Source organism: Guillardia theta, assembly GCF_000315625.1.
Source record: "Guillardia theta CCMP2712 unplaced genomic scaffold GUITHscaffold_117, whole genome shotgun sequence".
NCBI classification, from domain to species: Eukaryota; class Cryptophyceae; order Pyrenomonadales; family Geminigeraceae; genus Guillardia; species Guillardia theta.
The window spans coordinates 140,530-160,323 of record NW_005434557.1 but is presented as its reverse complement, the minus strand read 5'-3'; the positions used below and the strand labels follow the sequence as shown (position 1 = coordinate 160,323).

The 19,794-nt window shown below is 57.4% G+C and overlaps 7 protein-coding genes across 7 annotated transcripts in view; 2 read left to right on the top strand and 5 right to left on the bottom strand.

The window, feature by feature from the left end:
- Positions 1–9: 9 nt before the first annotated feature.
- On the bottom strand, positions 10–2,955 carry GUITHDRAFT_165854 (hypothetical protein; the record flags this gene model as incomplete). The annotated part of the gene is made up of 12 exons (XM_005822904.1): positions 10–234; positions 325–390; positions 487–1,359; positions 1,454–1,514; positions 1,566–1,711; positions 1,919–1,991; positions 2,081–2,147; positions 2,194–2,227; positions 2,286–2,383; positions 2,429–2,494; positions 2,614–2,674; positions 2,737–2,955. 12 exons carry the CDS (start codon positions 2,953–2,955, stop codon positions 229–231), a joined length of 1,770 nt encoding a protein of 589 aa, XP_005822961.1. The 3' UTR covers positions 10–228.
- A 636-nt stretch (positions 2,956–3,591) lies between these two features.
- On the top strand, positions 3,592–5,433 carry GUITHDRAFT_117895 (hypothetical protein; the record flags this gene model as incomplete). The annotated part of the gene is made up of 13 exons (XM_005822903.1): positions 3,592–3,653; positions 3,703–3,828; positions 3,887–4,141; positions 4,194–4,276; positions 4,327–4,351; positions 4,407–4,468; positions 4,526–4,553; positions 4,607–4,661; positions 4,706–4,783; positions 4,827–4,918; positions 4,965–5,121; positions 5,179–5,279; positions 5,337–5,433. 13 exons carry the CDS (start codon positions 3,592–3,594, stop codon positions 5,431–5,433), a joined length of 1,221 nt encoding a protein of 406 aa, XP_005822960.1.
- A 115-nt stretch (positions 5,434–5,548) lies between these two features.
- Positions 5,549–5,961, bottom strand: CPEA21 (phycoerythrin alpha subunit 21; the record flags this gene model as incomplete). Its single annotated transcript, XM_005822902.1, has 1 exon — positions 5,549–5,961. The coding sequence occupies one exon, from the start codon at positions 5,959–5,961 to the stop codon at positions 5,650–5,652; it is 312 nt and encodes a 103-aa protein (XP_005822959.1). The 3' UTR covers positions 5,549–5,649.
- A 1,059-nt stretch (positions 5,962–7,020) lies between these two features.
- Positions 7,021–7,521, top strand: CPEA19 (phycoerythrin alpha subunit 19). Its single transcript, XM_005822925.1, has one exon. It carries the CDS (start codon positions 7,032–7,034, stop codon positions 7,422–7,424), a length of 393 nt encoding a protein of 130 aa, XP_005822982.1. The 5' UTR covers positions 7,021–7,031; the 3' UTR covers positions 7,425–7,521.
- A 33-nt stretch (positions 7,522–7,554) lies between these two features.
- On the bottom strand, positions 7,555–8,759 carry GUITHDRAFT_146124 (hypothetical protein; the record flags this gene model as incomplete). Its single annotated transcript, XM_005822901.1, has 7 exons — positions 7,555–7,644; positions 7,686–7,760; positions 7,877–7,931; positions 8,048–8,196; positions 8,242–8,321; positions 8,380–8,560; positions 8,694–8,759. The coding sequence occupies 7 exons, from the start codon at positions 8,757–8,759 to the stop codon at positions 7,555–7,557; spliced, it is 696 nt and encodes a 231-aa protein (XP_005822958.1).
- A 1,200-nt stretch (positions 8,760–9,959) lies between these two features.
- GUITHDRAFT_146123 (hypothetical protein) lies at positions 9,960–18,585 on the bottom strand (the record flags this gene model as incomplete). The annotated part of the gene is made up of 9 exons (XM_005822900.1): positions 9,960–9,993; positions 10,127–10,175; positions 10,320–10,415; positions 10,461–10,664; positions 10,714–10,797; positions 11,479–12,056; positions 12,092–17,214; positions 17,267–17,301; positions 17,352–18,585. 9 exons carry the CDS (start codon positions 18,583–18,585, stop codon positions 9,960–9,962), a joined length of 7,437 nt encoding a protein of 2,478 aa, XP_005822957.1.
- Positions 18,586–18,900: 315 nt separating this feature from the next.
- GUITHDRAFT_117891 (hypothetical protein) overlaps positions 18,901–19,794 on the bottom strand; it is a gene marked incomplete at both ends in the record, with an annotated part of 2,347 nt that continues 1,453 nt past the window's right edge. Inside the window, 7 exons of the mRNA XM_005822899.1 lie at positions 18,901–18,985; positions 19,030–19,070; positions 19,112–19,153; positions 19,198–19,380; positions 19,485–19,524; positions 19,576–19,637; positions 19,692–19,753. Of these exons, the coding sequence (XP_005822956.1) occupies positions 18,901–18,985; positions 19,030–19,070; positions 19,112–19,153; positions 19,198–19,380; positions 19,485–19,524; positions 19,576–19,637; positions 19,692–19,753 (515 nt within the window). The remainder of the gene's footprint in view (positions 18,986–19,029; positions 19,071–19,111; positions 19,154–19,197; positions 19,381–19,484; positions 19,525–19,575; positions 19,638–19,691; positions 19,754–19,794) is intronic.

Genomic DNA, 19,794 nt, shown 5'->3' with positions numbered 1-19,794 from the left:
CCTCCTCCTCCTCCTCCTCCTCCTCCTCCCCCTTGTCTAAATGGCGCGATGGCTGCGGGAGGCCATGACGGCGACAAGCGCAAAAGTCCTTGGACTGGCTGTCGCCCGAGACCCTCTAGGGGTTGGCCCGTTGCCCGGAGGCCTGTGGACGTGGGGAGAGAAACGGAGAAGTTGCAGTGAAGTGAAGCGTGAGAGTCTCTTCTTGAAGTCCCGCCAGCTACAACACGCTCATGCCTGCAGCACCGCAGGAGTGAGGCAGGGGAGGAGAGGAGGAGCTGGATGAGAGTGGGGAGGGTGGGGGGGGGTCAGGAAAGTTCGACTCACGTAGGTGTGATCGTGCATGAGACGAGTGCTTGAGCTCTCTGCCTTCACCTCGATATCAGCTGGAGACTGCGAAAGATCTCAGGGACCCCTAGGAGGCAAAGGGGGTGGGTGAGGGGAAGGGTAAAGGGGGGTTAAGAAAGGAGGGAAGGGATATGAAGGTACCTGCTTGAGCAGCGGGGCGCTTGACACTTCATAGGAAGACCCTCCTCCCCTTTCCTCCCTCGTCACCCTCTTGCTGATGACGTACGCGAAAGCACCGAGGACGAATCCAAGGAGGGTGAGGGGGAGAGCGGCTGACATGGGGCTAGGCGGGTTTCTTCCCTCCTCTCCGCTGGTCAGGATGGTATCCTGCTGCTGCTGCTGCTTGCTCCCGCTGCTGACGGGTCGGACGATCCACACGCTGTCCTCCTCCTGCTCTCCCTGCTTCGGGTTGGGGATCCAAGTCCACCGCATGTGCGAGGCATTGAAGACAGACAGCTCGCCGTGCCCGAAGAACTTGCCGTTGCGGTAGGCCGAGTATGGAGGCTGCGGCAGCCAATCGTCGTAGAGGCCCTCGTGGTTCCCTCCGTCTCCCACGTTGATGTAGGAGGGAGCTGAGGACGAAAGTTTCCCTCCCGTCGCCACCCCCCAGTTCCGCTCGTACGAGTGCACATGCCCGGCGAACACAACATCCACCGAGTAGCGGTTCAGGATCTGCTCTGCCCAGCTCTTCATCAGCTCGGTCTCAGCTTCCCCTTGGTGGTTCCTGTTGCTGTTGTAGAAGGGCGCGTGCATCCCGACAACCACGAACGGCGTCTTCCTCCTGTCAACCGCCTTGAGATCCTCCTCCAGCCACTTCCGCTGCACATCCGAGGAGACGTCATGCATCGCTCCCCGAGTGTTGTAGGTGTTCAAGCAGACAAAGTGGACGAGGCCCAGCTCAAAGCTGTAAAAGCTTGCTCCTCCCTCGTACAGGATGTCGTTGCCCCGTGCTGGCCCCGTCCTCTCCGGCAGCTGGCTGGGCATTCTGAATCTGTGACGATACGCTGTGAAGGTCTGCAGAGGCTTCAGGCGCAGAAAACAACCTCCTCCTCCTCAACCCCCTCCCCTCTCTCCTCCTCCTCCTCCTCCTCCTCTTCCTCTTCCTCACCTCTGCCGTCTGCGCGTCGAGCTCGATCTCGTGATTGCCCGGAAGGACCATGAGTGGCAGACTAGCAGCAAGTCAGGGAGAGGAAGAACGCGAAAGGAGGAGGCGGATCGACCTTGCGGACGCTGGCTCCATCATCCTCCCCCACGGGTCCCATCTGTGCCCGTCGCCGTCAGCATAAGGAAGGTCTCCGATGATCCAGCTCATGGCGTAGGAATTCTCAGATGCTCTCAAGCTGCTTTCCACCTTCTCCATGGTATGCTGCAATACCCAGCGAGTCAGGAGCTCCTCCCTCCCTCCCTCTCCCTCCTTCTCTCTTCCCTCCCTCCCTCCTTCCCTCCCTGTTTCCTCTCTCCTTTTCCTCCTCCTCAGCTTCCGATCCCTCCCTCTCCCTTCCCTCGCTTCTCCTCTCCCTCGCTTCTCCTCTCCCTCCCTCCCTCCCTCCCTCCCTCTCCTGCTCGTCTTCACCTGGCTGTGAATGGTCTGCCCGAGGTCGCCGATGACGACTATCTTCATTACCTCGGATCCAGTAAGCTGAGCGCTGGCATCTTCCATCAGCGGCATGCACAACACGCCACGGGAGCAGAAGAAAAGGAAGCAAGAGGAGCAACGGAAGCAAGGATGACAAACCTGGGGGCTTGTCCTGGAGCAGGAGGAGTCCTGAAACGAAAGACCGTGTCTCTATATTGGTCGTTCCCTGCCATGAGTTCAGCCCAGTCACGCCAGGAGTGAGGGCGCGCGACCTGCTGCAATGGCCTTGCGCTGCTTGACGCCAACCTGACCGACGGCACGTGAGGAGGAGCTGAGGCAGACAGGAACGAAGATGGGGCTCAACCTGATAGTGGTAGAACTTGGAGGGGCGGAGCTTTCCTATGACGACATGATGGATGGAGGGAGAGACGTAGAACTTGGTGGAAGGAGAGTAGAATGGGCCTGAGTGGGGCATGAGATGCAGAGCAGGCTGACGAGTCTCCTCACCTCCCGATGAAGTGTATGTGTAATTGGTCGTCTCCCCCACAAAATCAGCGACGCATCCCGATGGCGCTGCGGTGCTATGAGGAGGAGCAACGAGGAGGAGGCAAGAAGATGAGTAACTAGGAGTAGCAAGGAGAAGCTACGAGGAAGAGGAGGAGGAGGAGGAGGAGGAGAAGGAGGAGGTTCACCGGTGAGAGTTTCCTTGCGCTCCGACACTCTCACAGACGGTACTTGACCGGCCGCAAGCGCCTGCAGACGCGAGTCAGAGGCATCAGTCACTCAGTGGCTCTCCGCTCTGGTCTTGTCGCCACCTGAGACGTCCATGTCACCGTCATCTCCCAGCCCGCGCCCGCCTGCCATCGCCCTATGGAGATATGCACTTGTTCGAAGGGACATGATTGGCCTTGAGGGCAAGCGACGAGGGGAGGAAGCGGCTCCTCCCTGCATGGTATCCTCTCCGCCGCCGCAGCCACCACCGCAACCCCGAGCACAAAGTGCAGCAAGGAGCGAGGGGGCGAGGAAGGTCGCATCGGAGCCGAGCGGCGTGCCAGGAGAAGAGGCAAGTCAGGAGCGAGGAGGGAAGAGAAGGCGGGAGAGAGGGACGGGAGGAGCGGGAGGAGCGCGGGAGGAGCGCGGGAGGAGCGCGGGAGGAGCGCGGGGGTGGCTGGGGCAGCTGTGGCCGGGCTATGAGGAGGACGTAGTTGAGGGCTGTAACCGTTATTGTAACGAATATCTTATGTAACGTATCGTTATAATACGGTTACGTTTGTCAATGAACCGTTGCAAGAATCTTTTGCCGCCGCGGCGGACTTGACGATGGAGTAGAGCGCAAGTGAGTTGAAAGTTGGTACACCGCCATGTCCCTTCCTCCGCGTGTGATGCCAGCGAGACCCTCCAGCCTCTCCCCCTGCCCGCTGCCTCCTCGCCAGAGCGGTTCCTCCTGCTCCCCGAACCGCAAGATGACCCGAGCAGCGCGATCGGGGCCGTGTAACTTGAATCTTTGGCCGCGGTCATATCCAGATGGTGTTGCTGGGCAGGAAGAAGATTTCAGCGATGAGGAGGAAGTAGGAGCAAAGACGAGAGGAAGAACTCGGGAAAGAACACAATCCCCTGCTAGAGTCTCGGATGCGGAGAGAGATCCGTCCCGCGGCACTCCATCGCAAGGCATGAGTGGGCAAGGGGCCAGCGGGTTTGCGGGGCTGCCTCTGGCTGTGGAGGTTGATTACAGGTGGAGGAGGTTGGAAGTGCAGAGGCAGTGACTGATATGAATGTTGCAGCTTGGACGACATCATAGGAGAAGGAAGCTTCGCTCAAGTGTTCAGGGCATGGGATTCAGGGGGAGGGATGGTGGCCCTAAAGATGGTTCGACCAGAAGATCACTTCGACGATCTTCCGTTCGACAGGTCGCAATGGCCTGCATGCCCATGCGGTGATGTACCATCACGTTTGACATGGGCGCAGGACGGAATCAGACGAGCAGGAGGGGGACGATGAGTTCAGCTACTCCCTCGTGCTCCAAAGTTTGCAGGATGAGCTCAAGTCCTTCCAAACCGTCGGGCGGCATCCGAGCATCGTAGAGATCGTCGCTGCCTCCGAGGTTGGGGACATGGTGGTCATGGAGATGGCAGAGATAGACTTGTATCAGTACATACACCGCCACTCCAAGTTTCTCACCCTCGACCTGATTCAAAGTTGGAGCGCACAGATCCTTCATGGGTGAGAACCTTGGATCTTTTCAAGGAAGAGGGCGTGCTCACTTTCGGAGCAGCATCGATCATATACACAAATCGCAGATCGTCCACATGGACATGAAAACGTCCAACATCCTGATTCGATGCGACGGATCTGTTTGTAAGTTTCACAAGGCGATGCTGGTTGACTTGTTGACATGAGCGTTGCAGGTATCTGCGACTTCGGGCTTGCGTGGTATGAGATGTTTACCTTGCAACTGAGACGTCGCCTCTCACATCTCTCCCTTCAGTCGCGTGGAGGGACACAAGGAAGTGAAGAAGGAGCTCGTAACCCTCTGGTATCGTCCTCCTGGTACGCCTCGATCCTCCTGCACGGCTTGAGCTAGGCGCTGTCTGACAGGAATGGCAGAATTGATCATGGGCTGCACTAAATACTCGTGCGACTGACTTGCCCTGTCCTCACAGCCTTGATTCTCATGACTCTGCCCAGGAACTCGGTGGACATGTGGGGCTTGGGCTGCATCGTGCTTGAGATGCTGCTTGGGGTACCTCCTCCCCTGCTGCCTCTGGTGTTGATGGCTCATGGCAGAGACCCGCTTTTCAAGGCCGCAACGATGCGCGATGCACATGCACCGTCTCTCGTCACTGGAACTTCAACAGCGATCAGGTGCCGTTGCGATGCTGGCGATGTGAACCTTATGCAGCAGCAGCTGATGCAGATCTTCACTCTCCTGGGAACGCCTGAGGAGCACGAGTATCTGCAGTCGATGTCCTGCTATCGACACTTCAACTTCTGGCCAATGTGAGCATCGGGATAACAATGATGTAGTTGATCGCGATGCCATTAGATTCCCCCGCAAGTTGGAGCAGTCGATCCAAGCTTCCCTCCTCGTGATCGGGGGAAGGAAGAACGCAAGCGCCGTCCTGTGCGAGGTGGAGGCATGGATGCAGCTCCTCACGTCTTGCCTGCAATTCAACCCAGAGAGAAGAGTCTCTGCTCGTCAGGTCGGGTTTCTCCCTTGCTCCCCAATCTTTCCCACTGAGGCTTCCCATGCTTCCCAGACCCTCGCGTGCAGAATATTCTCTTCGGTGCCTCAGGCGGACGAGTCGGACGACTCCCCGAAGGAGGAAGGGAGCAGGAACTTGTGTGCTCGTCTGTCAGGGTTGTCCCTACAGGAACTTCAAAAGCTTGCAGGGAGCTCCGGCTGACTTTCATGCAGGATGCCAAGGAGATCCTCTCATGGAGGGAGCAGATTTCAAACTTCTGCGTGCCTGCAAGCACAAGTCCCCTCAGCCTCCCCGAATCAAAACGTGTAGAAATGTAAACAGTGAAAAAGATGAAGAGGCTCAACAAGGATTTCTCGATGTAGTGAACAATATGAAGGCTCAAAAAGAATCTCGATGCAGCGAGAGATTAAGACCAGAGACGAAATGGCATCGAAAGAATACGCTTCACTCATATAATACTCTAATCTACGAGCCTATGGGGCCATGCGAACTAATAAGGATCCGCTGATCTCTTGAGCGATCCGCTTATCTCCTCTTGAGAGTGGAGATGGTCTGCTGGAGGACGGAGTCGGCGGTGGCAGCAGAGACCTCGATCTTGACAGACTGGGCCTTGACGAGCATCTCGTCGTCCTGGGAGTTGGCCTTGGCGCCGGTGTACTCCTTGTTGGCGTGAGCGGTGCATCCCCTGTGGTCGAAGATGGTGACAACGGGAGCGCGTCCGGACTTGTCCATGGCCATGGAGAGGGAGGTGGCCGGGGAGCGAAGGCGGGGAGCGGGAGTGGAAGGAGCGAAGGCAGCGGCAGAGCCGATGAGAGCAGCGAAGGCAACAGAGCGCATGGCGTATACCTGACGTACGCTCCTCTTTGAGCTATATACCCTGAGACGGGGGGGGATTACCCCCACCCCTGGAACAAAGGTCGAGGGTGGTGTAGACGTAAATCGGGTGTATGTTGAACGACGGTGGTGGTGAAGCTCATGAAGGTGGGTAGTTCAAGGTAAAATGATGGGTACAATATCCATGCCTCCGAAAGTAGGGGTAGGGTAGGGGAGGGGGAGGTGGGTTCCAAATTGAGTTTAAAACTTTTATAGAATAAAAAAGGATATAGCCATACAAACATTTAAACTATAAACTTTTTTATGTTTACATGGACTTTTAACCAGCCTCGAATCCACAAAGTTTTGCCCTCAAACTTTCGACATGGTCGGCAACTTCAGCAAGACGAGCCTGAGGAGCTAAGGGAAGGGGGGGAAGAACGGGGTAGGGGGTACCCGGACCAACACTGGAAACTTTGACAACTTTCCGAATCAAACTTTGAAACTTTGAACCTCCTGCGGTGGAGTCGTAGTGACATCACAATGGGGGAAAGCTACGATAACATCAAAGTACGAGTCTGTTTTCGGAAATTGCACTGGTAATTGGTGGGGTAGGGTGGTCTGTTCAAGGTTGGATTTATGGTCGCATCTTTTGTGACACGACAGAAACAGAAAATCTGGAGAATTGAGGCCGTTAAAATACTTGTATTATGAAAATATTTCGAAAAGCTTTCGGTTCACAAAAACTCTTGGTATCTCCCCGGAGATCGCAGTGATTTGAAGATGAACATCTACTATTTCGAAACTGACGTGTTTATTCTGACCGTCGTATTCTAGCAAACCACCCCCAGTTTTCCTTAGATCAACCAGGGGTTGTGGGGGTCAATGGGACGTTGCGACCTCCTGATGGTAAAACTGTTTTATAAAGAGGACTGGTCCAACTTGGATCGCTCTGATAAGTACGGGGTACTCGACGACCTTTATGGGCCCTCTACCCCCCCTTGCTAGTGTCGGAATGAAATGAGGGTGGGGGTAGTTCCTTCCCCTGTCTCCGGGTATATAGCTCAAGCAGGAGCGAGCGCCAGGCATACGCCATGCGCTCTGTTGCCTTCGCTGCTCTCATCGGCTCTGCCGCCGCCTTCTCCCCCTCCATGTCCCTCGACGTCTCCCGCCGTCAGGTCGTCCAGACTGGAGCTGCCGCCGCCGCTGTCGCTCCTTTCCTCCAGCAGGTTCCTGCTCAGGCTGCCATGGACAAGTCCGGACGCGCCCCCGTCATCACCATCTTCGACCACAGGGGATGCACCGCTCACGCCAACAAGGAGTACACTGGCGCCAAGGCCAACTCCCAGGACGACGAGATGTGCGTTAAGGTTGCCTCCGCCAAGATCGCCGTGTCTGAGGGAGACGCCGCAAGGAAGCTCCAGGAGTTCATCTCCTACCAGGCCAAGGGCATCGATGGACCTTACACTGGCAAGGGCAAGAAGTAAACAGCAAGAAGATGCTAGAGATGCGCATGGGCGCGCGTGTTTGAGTAGTTTTGTATGCTTTTTGTGTTGATTGAAGGCTATTCTTTGAACATGATTCATTGCTGTCCGACACCCCTCTACATACATGTTGTCACATGCTGGTGCGTTGGTTTCCGCTGAGCATCTGGATCGCATCCTCGAAGTTGAAGCAATGTTGAAGCACAGCATGCACCTCCGCCTCCTGCTAAACAATGAGTCGGCTGATACCAGAGGGGATTTGACCTGGAATCCCATCCTGAGTAGAGTCTCCCGAAGCTGCTGCTGAGCTTTCCTCCACTCTTGCTCCTCCTCCTCCTCCTGCCTTCCCGGTCAGCGTCATCAGGGACAGCTTGCCTCCTCACAGCCTCGTCCTCTTCCTCTTCTGCGTTGGAAGGCGGCCACGTCAGCATCGGTCAGGAAGGTCGAGTGCTCACCTTGGTCGACAGGCTCCTCCTCCCCCCGAAGTCTGCGCCGAGAGCACACTTCCTCCTGAGACACGAGGCCGTCAAGCATGCAGGAGAGAACGACGAGGTTACGATGGCGCGCAGCTCCTCCCTGCCCATCTCTCACTCGCTGGTCAACTCAACTTCTCCCAGCCTTCTCACCCTCCGTCCTCCGAGCAGTCGCGGACGTCCAACCGAGCCACGTGCTCGTTTGCCATGACCTGCGTGAGGTTGAGACGGGGAAGAGAAAGACGGGGGGAAGTCAGGCAGCCGACCGCTTCTGACAGCACACGGAGAGCAGGACGGGAGAGCTGCGGGGAAGGTAAGACAGCTGGTCTGCTTGCTCCCTCACTCACGTTGTTTCCTCGCAGGGAAATGTCAGTCAGACTCCTCTTCGTCTGCATAGCCTTCTTCAGCCAGTGGACGCTACCGTCACCTGCCCTCGTCTGTCAGCGAGAACAGGAGGACGAGGAAGACGAGGGGAGCAGCAGGACCGAGGAGGTTCGCGTCCAGTTTGATCCTTCCGATGTTGGATCTCAGCCCGCGGACGAGGATCCAGGAGGCGAAGAGCTCCAGACCCTCGTCGGCGATCTGATTGTGCGACAGCCTGAGCTCAAAGATTCTGGAGTTGGTATAGAGGACAGAGCCGACCAGCCCTGCTCCTGCGTCGTGAATCTGCTGGGGGGTCAATATGGACGAGGACAAGGACGACAAACAGGAGAAAGAAGAAGAAGAGGGAAGAAATCAGGGAGGAATGGAGGACGAAGTGGAAGAGGAAGTCAGAGACAGGAGAAGGAGGTTTGTCTACCTGGCATGCTGACAGCGACAAGGAGGAAAGAAACGGCAGATGACGCAGATAGCGGGCTAAAGACATGGCGCCCTTATCGCCTAGGCTAGAGGAGGGTGAGAGGAGGAGACGATCCAACAGAGGAGAGGAGGAAGGTGAAAGAGTAGGAGAGGACGAGGACGAAAGGAAATGACAGAGGAGGGGCGCGCAGGGAGAGAGGAGAGGGGAAGGAGGAAGGGGGGGAAGCTCTTACTGGTTGTGACTGAGATTGAGCGACGTGAGAAGAAGGCGATGGGGTTGGGAGAGGAGCGACTGGAAGGAATCAGACGATATGCGGGGGGGAACTTTGCTGACCTCAAGCCCACAAGCTCCGATCCTGTTGTGTGACAAATCGAGGACGTGAAGGTTGTGGAGAGAAGCAGCGATGCTGACAAGTGGAGTCATGCCGACGTTGAAGATATCTAGAGAAAACAAACATCGTCATCGTCATCGTCATCGTCATCGTCATCGTCATCGTCATCGTCATCGTCATCGTCATCGTCATCGTCATCGTCATCGTCATCGTCAACAAACAAAAGAAATACCGTTGCTCGAGAGACTCAATTCGATGAGGTTTGAATTTCCCACCAGGCGATCAGACAGACACTGGAGGGCTGAGGCTTGAAACGAGTTGTGACTTGCGATGCAAACAATTAACCTAGAATGCTGCAGGCCGTTACTATCTCCTCCTGTTCACCTACATACCTCCTCCTCCCCATCTCCTCCTCCCATCTCCTCCTCCCATCTCCTCCTCCCATCTCCTCCTCCCCATCTCCTCTTCCTTCCGTCCTTCCTTCCTCTTTATCATTGCTCCCCTCTCCATCCCCTCCCTTCTTTCCCATTACATTCAGCAGCTCTCCCAAAACTCCGCAGCCATCCTCGCCTGTCTCTCACGTCAGCTGCTTGCTCCGCTAGTCCCACTCACCGAGTTTGTTGCCGGCGATGTCGAGGAAGGTGAGGGAGCGGCAGAAGCTGAGCCCCTCGTCTGCAGTAAGTGAGCTTCTCCTCCTTCCCCTCTCGCGTCTCGTACAGATCTTCACCCACGCGTCTCCTCTCAGCTCACATCCCGCAAGCCTCTGCCGCCTCCTCTCAGCGTGACTCCTCCCCTCCCCTTTCCTCCTCCACCAGGCTCGTCAGGCTCGTCGTCCAGCTCAGATACTTCCTGAAGCTTCGCAGCCTGTGGCTCTTCTCCTCCTCCACGTGCGTGACCTGACTCAGAATGAGAGGAGGAAGGTCACCCCATGGGAGCTACTTGATGCGGCAGAGGATACAAGTGCGAGGGCTGCTGCCAAGGTCAAGGGATAGGAGAAGAGCAGGGAGGAGGGAAGGAGGAGGAGGGGAGGAGAAAAGAACCTCGTCGCGTCTATTTCTGTCTTCAAGTCACTTGAGCTTTGACCTCTGCAGGCTTTGCTCACCTGCTAGCCGGTCGGTCGTGGGAGGCGGAGAATTTGTTGTAGCTGAGATCTGCACGGCACGGGAATGAGGAGGAGGAGGAGGGAGGGAGCGCAGGAGCCTAGAGAAGTGATGGAAGAGTTCAACAAAAGTCCATCGCCTGCTTCCCTTCAGCGCCACTCCTCCTCCTCCTCCTCCTCCTCCATGCTTTCTCACTCAAAACTTCCAACGCCACCAGGTCGATGAGGTTGTGCGACAGGTTCAGCTCCTGCAGGCTGCTGTTCCTCGACAAGCCTTCGGCGATCCCGTCGCCTGTCACTTCGTCACCAGCGAGCAGGACGAGTCACGTAACCTCACATCCTACTTGCCCGATGCGGTTGCTGCTCAAGTCCAGCGCCCTCACCCGTGACCCGCGATCCCCCAGCGACCTTCCCAGCTGGAACGCCCACTCGTCCTCAACTCCTTGATGGAGCAGCTGCAGCTCCTCGCCTGCCATCTCTCTCCTCACCCTCTCGATGATCTCTCCTGCTCTGAAGGAGGCGTCGGCCCGAATGCCGGTGCCTGGCCATGGCGGTGTGAGGTAAGAGAGGGAAGGGAGGAGGGGGTACACCGTGCTTGAGGGGAACGAAGTCGAAGGACGGGGTTCGCAGCGTCTTCACCTGCTCTTGCGGCCTTCCCATCAGCCTCGCTTTCGCTATCACAACCGTAGCAGCGGACAGTAGAATGCGATCTGCCTGCTCTCCCCGCTCTCTCCGCTCTTCCGTCCTTTGCCAAATGCGATCAGCGGCCTCCAGGTAAGGAGGAGAGTGCGGAGGGTTAGCGGGTAGTTGATGAACGAGAGGAGGAGGAGGAGGAGGAGGAGGAGAGAGGGAAGAAAAAGACAGGGAAGCCGAGGATGCAGGGGTTATCGACTCCAGAGGAACAGCGAGAGCTTGAGCAAGCCAGTCGGACCAGAACGTCTGATACTTCTCGTTCCTGCAGGCAGCAACAACGTCCTCTAGCCTAGGCCTTCTCTCCGTCTTCTCCGTACCCCTCTCCCTCCGCCGCGCCATCGCGCGAGCCAGGAGCGCCTCCACCGTCGCCATTGCGGCCTGGTATCGGTGAGCCCAAGAAGTCAAGGAGTAAAGTTTACTCAACTGGAAAAAGAGGTCCATAAGTCCGCCCCAGAGAAAGACTTAACAAGAGAACAAAGTCAGCATCAACCTCACTAGCAAAGAATCCTAGACAGCAGGAGACGGAGGACCGTGTACCCGGGGCGAGTGTCGGGGAGGCGGAGCAAGTCGACTCAGGGAGGAGGCGAAGGCTAAGAGACGAATGATCGAGACCGAGTCACTTCAATGAGTTTAACTTGTTAGCGTCCCCTCCTACGCGCTACCAGGTCGCGAGTACAGTCTGCTGGAGGAGAGCTGGCGGGGGGTGTGAAGCGAGCCAGTCAGGTTCTCGAAGCGAGGAGCCTCCTGATCCTCGTGCCGCTGCCTGTCGATGATGACGAGCCTCCAAGAGCCCAGCAAGTGTATGAAGGGGACGGGGAGGTCGAGGAAGGGGATCCTCTCCTTCACGTGCAGGTACGCCTGCATCAGCGGCAGCCTCTCCGCCTGCATCAGCCACGCAATGGCGACGCAGGCGGCGCAGACTCCGCCACCGGCCTCGTCGAAGATGAGGACCGCGAGCCCCTCCCGCCGCGCCATCTCGACCATCTTGAGGTCGCTCGCCAGGTATGCGATGGGCAAGTCGCCTGAGATGCCAGGCATCACCTCCACCTCCTTCCCCTGCCCCCCGCTGGTCTCCCTCCCCGACAAGAGCGACGGCAGCGCCGAGTGGTAGCAGCTCACTCCCGGCAGCCCATGCTCGCTCGCGCCGCTGCCGGTGCAGTCGAGGAGGTACCCGACGCCGAGGTCGCGAAAGGAGCTGACGCGTTTCCCGTCCACCATCTCCACCTCCTCCGGCCTCGCCCTACCAGCAGGCAGTGCGCGACCTTGACCGCTGACTTCCCGCGCAGCCGCAGGTCTGCCTCAGAGGCCAGCGGTCGCTCGCGGTAGAGGAAGCCGTTGGCGTTGACGAGGTTCTGCCCGACGCTGCTGGCCGTCAAGTCCAGCACGTGCGAACTAGACGGGCTGAGGTCCTCCACCGACAGCCTCACTGACATGCTCGCACAGACGGATTCCCATCGCTGCTGAACCTCCAGGACGGACGGGCGGAGGTTGGGGTCGCGGATCAGGATCGCCTTGAAGAAGTCAACGAGGAGGTGGCCCTGAGGCAGCTGCTGGAGAGGAGCGAGCCTGTCCGAGGGGAGCAGGTCCTCAGTGCTGCTCCCCGTCACCCGTATGAAGAAACGGATCCAATCCTCGTCGTAGAAGAGAAACTCTCCAGTCAAGAGCTCGTACAGCAGACACGCGAGGCCCCAGACGTCGGAGGGCTTTCCTGCTCCTCCTTTCTTCCTGCGGTCATAGCTCGCCTTCTCTTTCCTCGAGGCGTTGGCGACCGTCAGCATCTCGGGGCTCTTGTTGTACTCGGTGCCTCGGTTGCGGACGGTGCAGGCGTCTTGGTGGGCGGAGAAGAGTTTGCTCTCACCGAAGTCAGCCAGCACCACCTCAAAGTCGGGGGACGGGCCTCGTTGCCTCACAATCGTCTCCTCAGTCTCACCCTTGAGCGGCATCACCAGCACGTTGTCGCACTTGAGGTCGTAGTGAACGACCCCAACATGGTGCAGGCGGCAAACAGCCTGGATGACTCGGCTGCCTATGCTGAGCAGCAGCACGGTCTGCGCTGTGAGGACGTCCTTGCACTGCCTCGTCCTCCACTCTTTCAAGGACATGGAGTACCAGGCCGTAACGATGTAGCAGTGGTTCGCATCCACTCCATAGTCGTACAAGTAGCAGACACGCGCCTCCTTGTGCAGCGCCTCCATGATGGCGACTTCAGTGTACAAGTCCAGCAACGTACAAGCGTCTGTCATGGTCTTGGGCAGTTCGATCACCTTGACGGCGACTTGGAAGGGCTCGGAGGTGAGGGAGGCCTTGTAGACCGTCCCGAAGGCTCCCCGGTAGCGGATGTTGGGGTCGCGGTTGCTGTACCTGGAGGGGTCGAAGAGCTTGGAGCAGAGCAGCTTCATCAGCCGATGACCCTTCTCTCCCAGCGCTAGGATGCGCGGGAGGAGGAGGGAGAGGACTTCCTCGTTGGCAGGATGATTCAGATGAGTCCGAAGGAGGAACGCGAGATTCGGGCGATGATGTTCGAGGGGAAACTGCTGCAAGTGGTACCAGTCCAAGAGAGGACCGTCGGAAGACATGAGAAGCTTCAGCGCAAGCTCAAGCACCATGCAATGAAACTCCAAGTCTTGGTACAAGATTCTCGTCTCCCTCCCACGGTAATATGTTGAGTTCTTCGATAAAGCCTCTGGCCCCAGCTGAAGTGAACGCGACGACCTGCTCTTGTCCTTGTCCTTGTCTTTCACTTGAAATCCTTCCTTATCAGCAAGGGACTTGCACATGGCCAGCTGAAACTTGGGGTTTGAGCTGTCGACTGACTTGGACAAGAGCGAAAAAGCGCCAGAGTCCTCAGACTCAACGACGAACTCATCGCGACGAGACGAGGGAGAGCGAGGAAGAGGCTTGAGCAGCCGAATGAGGGGCAAAGAGCTGCGATGCCTCGAGATACCTGAAACGCTCTCAACCTCCCTCGCCTCCATGTGCCTTGAGCCAGCAAGTTCATGATCGCTGTCATTCAACCGCAGCTTGATCGTGCTCCGCAGCCGCTTGTACTCCTCGATGTCCACGTCTCCTAGCGAGTCCTCGCTCTCCGACCCCGTCGATGACTCCCACCCTCCCTCCTCCCCTCCTCCCCTCCCCTCCTCCTGTCCCCCGCTCCCCCCTCCCTTCACCGCCCCGGCTGGTAGCTTCAGCCCTAGCCCTCCCCTCCCCTGCTGCCCCTGCCCCGACCTGCTCCCCTCTGTCCCTCCGATGCTCCTCCTCCTCCTCCCTCCTTTGGTGAACACCATCACCCCTGACCCGTATTTCACTCCCCGTAGCCGCACGCTCGCCCCGTCCTCCAGCTGCTCTCCTCCTCCCTTCCGGACGCAGACCACCGGGATCTTCACGTCCTCTCCTGCCCCCGTGCATCGATACAGCTCCTCCGCTGTGTTGATCACGATCATCCCGATCCCTCCCGCCGCTGTCACTCGTCGCGCCTTCTCCACAAACGACACGCCTCCTCGCTCCACCACCACGATCGCTCCTTCCACCGCCCCCGCGTTCTCCAGCTCTCGCTCCGCTTGGATCGGTACTGCCCTCACCGCCCTCCCCTCTACGTCCTCCTCCCCCCCGAACGTCGCCTTCTCGAACTCAACCTCCACCTCGGCCTCCCCCTCCTCCTCCCCCTCCTCCTCCCTCGCCTTGCTGTGCTGCCTCACCCATGACGGTGGCTCCCGCTCCCCGACCTCGTCGCCCCCGCTCCCTCCCCCTCCTCCTCCTGCCGACACTCCCGCCAAGTTCAGCCCTAGGCCTCCCGGCTTTCCTCCCCCTCGCTTTCCTCCCTCCCCCGTCCTCCTCCTCCTCCTCCTCGATCTTCTCGCCCGCCTTCTCCTCTCTCCTCCCCCTCCGGCACCCCGGCTAGCTCGTGCTGGTCGTCGTCTAGCCGCAGCTTGATCGTGCTCCGCAGCCGCTTGTACTCCTCGATGTCCACGTCTCCTAGCGAGTCCTCGCTCTCCGACCCCGTCGATGACTCCCACCCTCCCTCCTCCCCTCCTCCCCTCCCCTCCTCCTGTCCCCCCGCTCCCCCCTCCCTTCACCGCCCCGGCTGGTAGCTTCAGCCCCAGTATGGTTATTGAATTCGCCTTTGTGTTAGGAGAAGCAGAGGTCTGACCTCTGTTAATGGATGATCCTGTAGAACCGGACTTGTAGCCTTCCAAGTTTTGTCTTGTCTTCGTATCTTTCAAGCTCTCAGGGGCTGGTCGTTTGTGTATCGGGAGAGTTGAGGAGTCGTTAAAGTGCTCCTGGTTGAAGTTCAACTTCTTCTTTGACGATTTCTTGTTGCTGTTGCAGTTCTCATTCTCGACGTCGGTCATGGAGGGGTCAACGGGCTGCCGCATCTCGAGCGAGTCATCACAAGCTCTTGTGCCGCCTCTGAGCGACTTGTCTTTGTCTCGACTTTTCAGGCCGTTTCTTGTTCTCCGACTGACTTTCTTCGAGCTGGACATCTTGACGCTGGGAGTGAATCGCGAAGTGTCAGCGACAGACGTCAAGTCTACTCCCACGTGCCCGTTGCTCTCGTACTCCAGATCCATCTGCAAGGAGATCCAGTTGACCACTCGCAGAGCTGTAAACCGCTGCTTGATGGAGGGAGTCTGCGAGCCTGAGAGTTGGATGAGCACGTGGAGGTGAAGCCTCGACATCTCCGACGCCACCCGATCGCCGACGACCTGCGAGAACCTGAGGAACCCCAGGAAGTGAAAGCCAACGTAGTCGTCGATGAGCATCCTCGGCATGAAGGTTTGCATCACACCGCTCTCGAAGCAGGTGACGAGGAAGGCGAAGATCTCTCGGACAAGAGCCATCTCCTCGCCACGAGGTGTGGATGGCAAACTCTCCAACACGATGCCTGCCTTGGCTGATATGAGGAACGCAAACTTCGAGCACAGCAGATCAAACGAGACGGCGTTCTCATCGTGCGTCGGTTCATGAGATGCTCTCAGGAACTCGTTCAACCGGCTGCTCTTCTCGAACCTGACGTTCAAGATCTTCATGCAGATGCTGTAGTGCCTGAAAACCTGAACCTTCAAGGCCTCGACAGCTCTGTAGCCATCGCCTCCATGAATGTCCCCCTGAGCGTACAAGAACGTTTCATAGCCTTTGAAGTCCAGACCAAGCATGTCGTCTGAGCTAACGGCCTTGGAGTATTCCTGCACGATTTCACAAAAGACCTCGTCCTCAAATATGATGGAGAACCAATACGATTGGAAGCTCTCCTCCAAGAGTTGTACCACCAAGGAATCCATTAGCTCAAGCCAAGTGTGAAAGCAAACGATGTACAGGATGTTGAAGTCAGCTATCAGCGCACTGTTCGCCATGAGAATGTACTTGACCTTGAGCAAAGTCTCCATGCACAGAAAGATCACGTGCATCTTGATGAGGTGTGAGCTGCGAAGATTGACGTAAGAGGAGAGCATCTTCAAGGCTAGGGCAAGACTTGAGCTGCCGAAGACGTTGGGCGAGTCAGTGGCACAGGACAACTGATCGCTGAGTCGGAAGACGAAGAGGTCGACCTTGTTGATGGCCGTCAGCGAGTCGCTCCCGACCTTTGACAAGTCGTTGAAAGACCCCAAGAGAGTTGACAACTCCACGAGCCTTCTCTCTGTAACCGCCTGGTAGCCTTTGAGAACCTCGCACAGGGCCGGCAGGCAATCGGGCAGGGAAGAGGTACGGAAGCAGTGGCTGAACTCAAGGAACAAGAGGTTAACGTGCTGCTCGATCCAGTCGCTCTCTATGTTCATCACACTGAGAAGCTGAAGAATGACCAAGAATATGTCCAGCTTCCGCCCAGCTACGTACGATGACTTCGAAGCGCTCTCCGACTGTGCCATGTCCCGATCGCCTGAAGTCTCCTCGTCCCTGCAGCTCTCTGGGGACACGTTGGCGTGTCCTGGTCGCTGTGAAGACATCGCCGCCATGTCAGCAGCGATGTAGTATCTGCTCACATTCTGAGCGACAAGCTGGAGCTCTTCGAGGGCCGATCTTCTGTCAAAGACGCCAAGGCGGCTGCTGTCCAGGTCCAAGGAGGGGAACTGACTGTTCCTGCGCGTGGCTGAATCTGCAGCAGACTGCGGACTATCGAGATGAATCGCAACGTGAGGGAGAGCGACCTGCCTTCTACTCGACCGCGTGCTTGACCTCATGGGAGAGTCCAACGCTGACAGGCCAACAAGTTTCAGCTTGGGGATGCAAGCAGGCGAGGATGTCGACTCTTCTCCTCCATTTTGCGAGCGATGGCTGGGAAGGGCTGAAGAAGACTTGGGAGACATGAACGCCAGGTCCCGTGAGTTGGACATGTAGGACAAGGCAGATGCTGACGAATACTCTCTCGTCTTCACACACTGTCTCATATCCTCGGCCTCGCCCTGGCAAACAATTCAACGGAAGCAGCACAGAAACGTCTCAGCTCGGACTCACATCCTCGATGCGCTGGTACTCGACATCTATCACACCTAAAGAAACGGAGTCAACGCAGGTGCCTCATCACGCACTTCAAGGTTACCCTCCTCTTCGTCTCTGCTGTCCGTATCATTCCACTCGTCGAGATAATCCGCCTTGAGTTCCTTCACCGGACTGAACCGATGATGCAACCTACAGATCAAAGACTGAAACTGATCGTTCTTCAAGAAGAATTTGCGTGATGGCAAAGAGTGCTGCAGCAAAGAATCCATGTTCGCCATCGCACGTTGAAGGTTTGTGCCATTGTCAGCTGCAAGTTCAAGCTTTGCGATCAACTTGGGTCCAAACAGGTTTATCAGGTCGGGCTCTAGATCGAAGAGAGCTTTGAGCACTGCGATTGTGTCTGTGTGCAAGTCACGTTCTGTCTCATAGTCAATGAGGACATGGCTCAGTATCGCTTGCATCCTGTCGTCCAACACCTGACCCGCCTTGTCCAGCAGCACCATCGATCCACGCATCGCCTTGAGCAACACCTGCATGTGCTCGTCTTGTCTCTCACTGATAGCTCGACTCAGTTCTTCTGCAACTGATTCAATGTTGTAACTCCCCACAAACTCTGCTCCCTTCATGCTGATACTCGATCCAGCGTTCTTGTTGGCTTTGAGCAGAAGCGGCGATGCTTTGTGCTTCCTTCGGACGTGAAACGCATTGAGTGCTTGTTCTAGACTTGTGATGATGTGAGTTTGTGTGGAGTCATGGAGCTCGATGGAGCAAGCTTCGAAGTTGAGCACGATCACAGCCGTCTCTATCTCCTCCTCCTCCATCTTGCACATCAGCAGCTGATGAGCGCGGCAGCGACAGATGAGGAGGTCACGGTACTTGAGCTCGAGCCTCACGAAGATCGCAGAGACATCGCGATCGATGAAGTTGCGGTAGGAGGCTACCTCCACTAGGAACTTCTCAAACTCTCCCAGCCACCTCCCGCTAATCCTTTCGACAAGATTCAGCGACTTATCATCCAGCACACAAGACGCTGGTCCCTGCTTCCGCATCCTCCACCTAGCAACGACTCCGCTGAGAGCATGGTGGTGTACAGACACCCTCAGCCGGTATGACAAGACGACTGGCATGCCGGCCCGAGCTGAGGCCTGAGACCTGAGGAAGGCAGAGCCAGGAGGGAGGAGCGAGAAAACGCGATCAGCATCGTCATTTCGGAGGAGAAAGATTTTCCGTCCCTTCTCATCCTCGCACGAGCGCTGGAATCTCCTCTTCAGCCGCCATGCTGTGCTCCATCCTCTCTCTGCCACCCCGTACGGAAGCCCCTCCCCGCCCGCCATTGCCCGCGTTGAGAAAGAGGGCGATGACAATCACGGTTCGAGCCGTCACCGGCCCGACCGCCTGGTAGCCTGATCATCGACGGGCCGGGCCCGGCCGGCATGGCACCATCACTGAGTCAGGCTGGTCACCTCCCCGCTCTTGACGGTACTACAGTTGGAGTAAAGGGTTTCGCTGCCTTGTCGATTGGATTCCAATTAGCCTGGTACTGGCAGGATAGCGGCGAAGTTTACTCAGAGAAGGTGACCCTAACGCCGGGCCGGGCACTCAGGCTGAGGGCCCGACTTTACTCCGACAACGCACCCAGCGTGCCCGCTTCAGTAGACTTCTAAGGAAGCAGAGGGCCCGTCCGAGGTGGAGTCCGGATCCTCCGTGCTGTTTGCGAATGACAATTCGTCTAACCTGCAAGGGATTGAGTAGCTGCACGATGGCTCGGCGTTGCTCACCGGTCCAGCATCTCATTGACGTTGGGGACGTGAGACCCTCGCTGGGTTGGGGTCAGTTGAAGGCTCTGTTGACCTGACTCACCTGCAGCGACTGCTCCTGCTCGTGGATCGTGCCCATCTGAACCTTGTGGAAGCGTCAGGGGCGGCAGCAAGAACGGCTCGCGGCACCTCATCCCCTGGCGGTATTGAGAAGTTCATGCCCATCTTCCTCGCCTGCTCCTCAACAAGCTCGTTCTCGGTGACTGCTGCTGCGTCAGGTGGGGAAGCGAGCATCCAGACGGCACCTACGACATCCTTGGGGAAGCGATAGGCGACCTTATGCAATGGGACCATACCGAAGTCGATAGACATCTATAGCAAATTATGAGGTGGAGCAGTAGCAGCAGCAGCAGCAGCAGCAGCAGCAGCAGCAGCAGCAGCAGCAGCAGCAGCAGAGTCTGGTTGCTCGCTGCAACCTGAAGGAGGTCAAGTGGCATCTTATGGACGTACTTGTCCCTGTGAGCAGAGCCCAGTCAGTTTCCTTCCTCCTTCCACATCATCCCCCACCAGGTCTCCATCAGCCTCCTCTTCTCGATCTTTTCTGTCCAGCCCCACAAGTTGTGTACTCCCTGCGTCGCCGCTCAGAGAAACCCGCCAACTGCCTCTCCCCGCCAGCTGCCCACCTCACGCGCTCCTGCCGCCACCAGCAGCTTGCGGATACGCTCACGTCGTTGCTTAGAAGGACCTGCGAGTGGGTGAGGAGCAGGAGAGGAGAGGAGTGAGTGA

Excerpts from the sequence above, each read along its gene's own strand:
- CPEA19 (XM_005822925.1), top strand. The coding sequence starts at position 7,032 with ATGCGCTCTGTTGCCTTCGCTGCTCTCATCGGCTCTGCCGCCGCCTTC.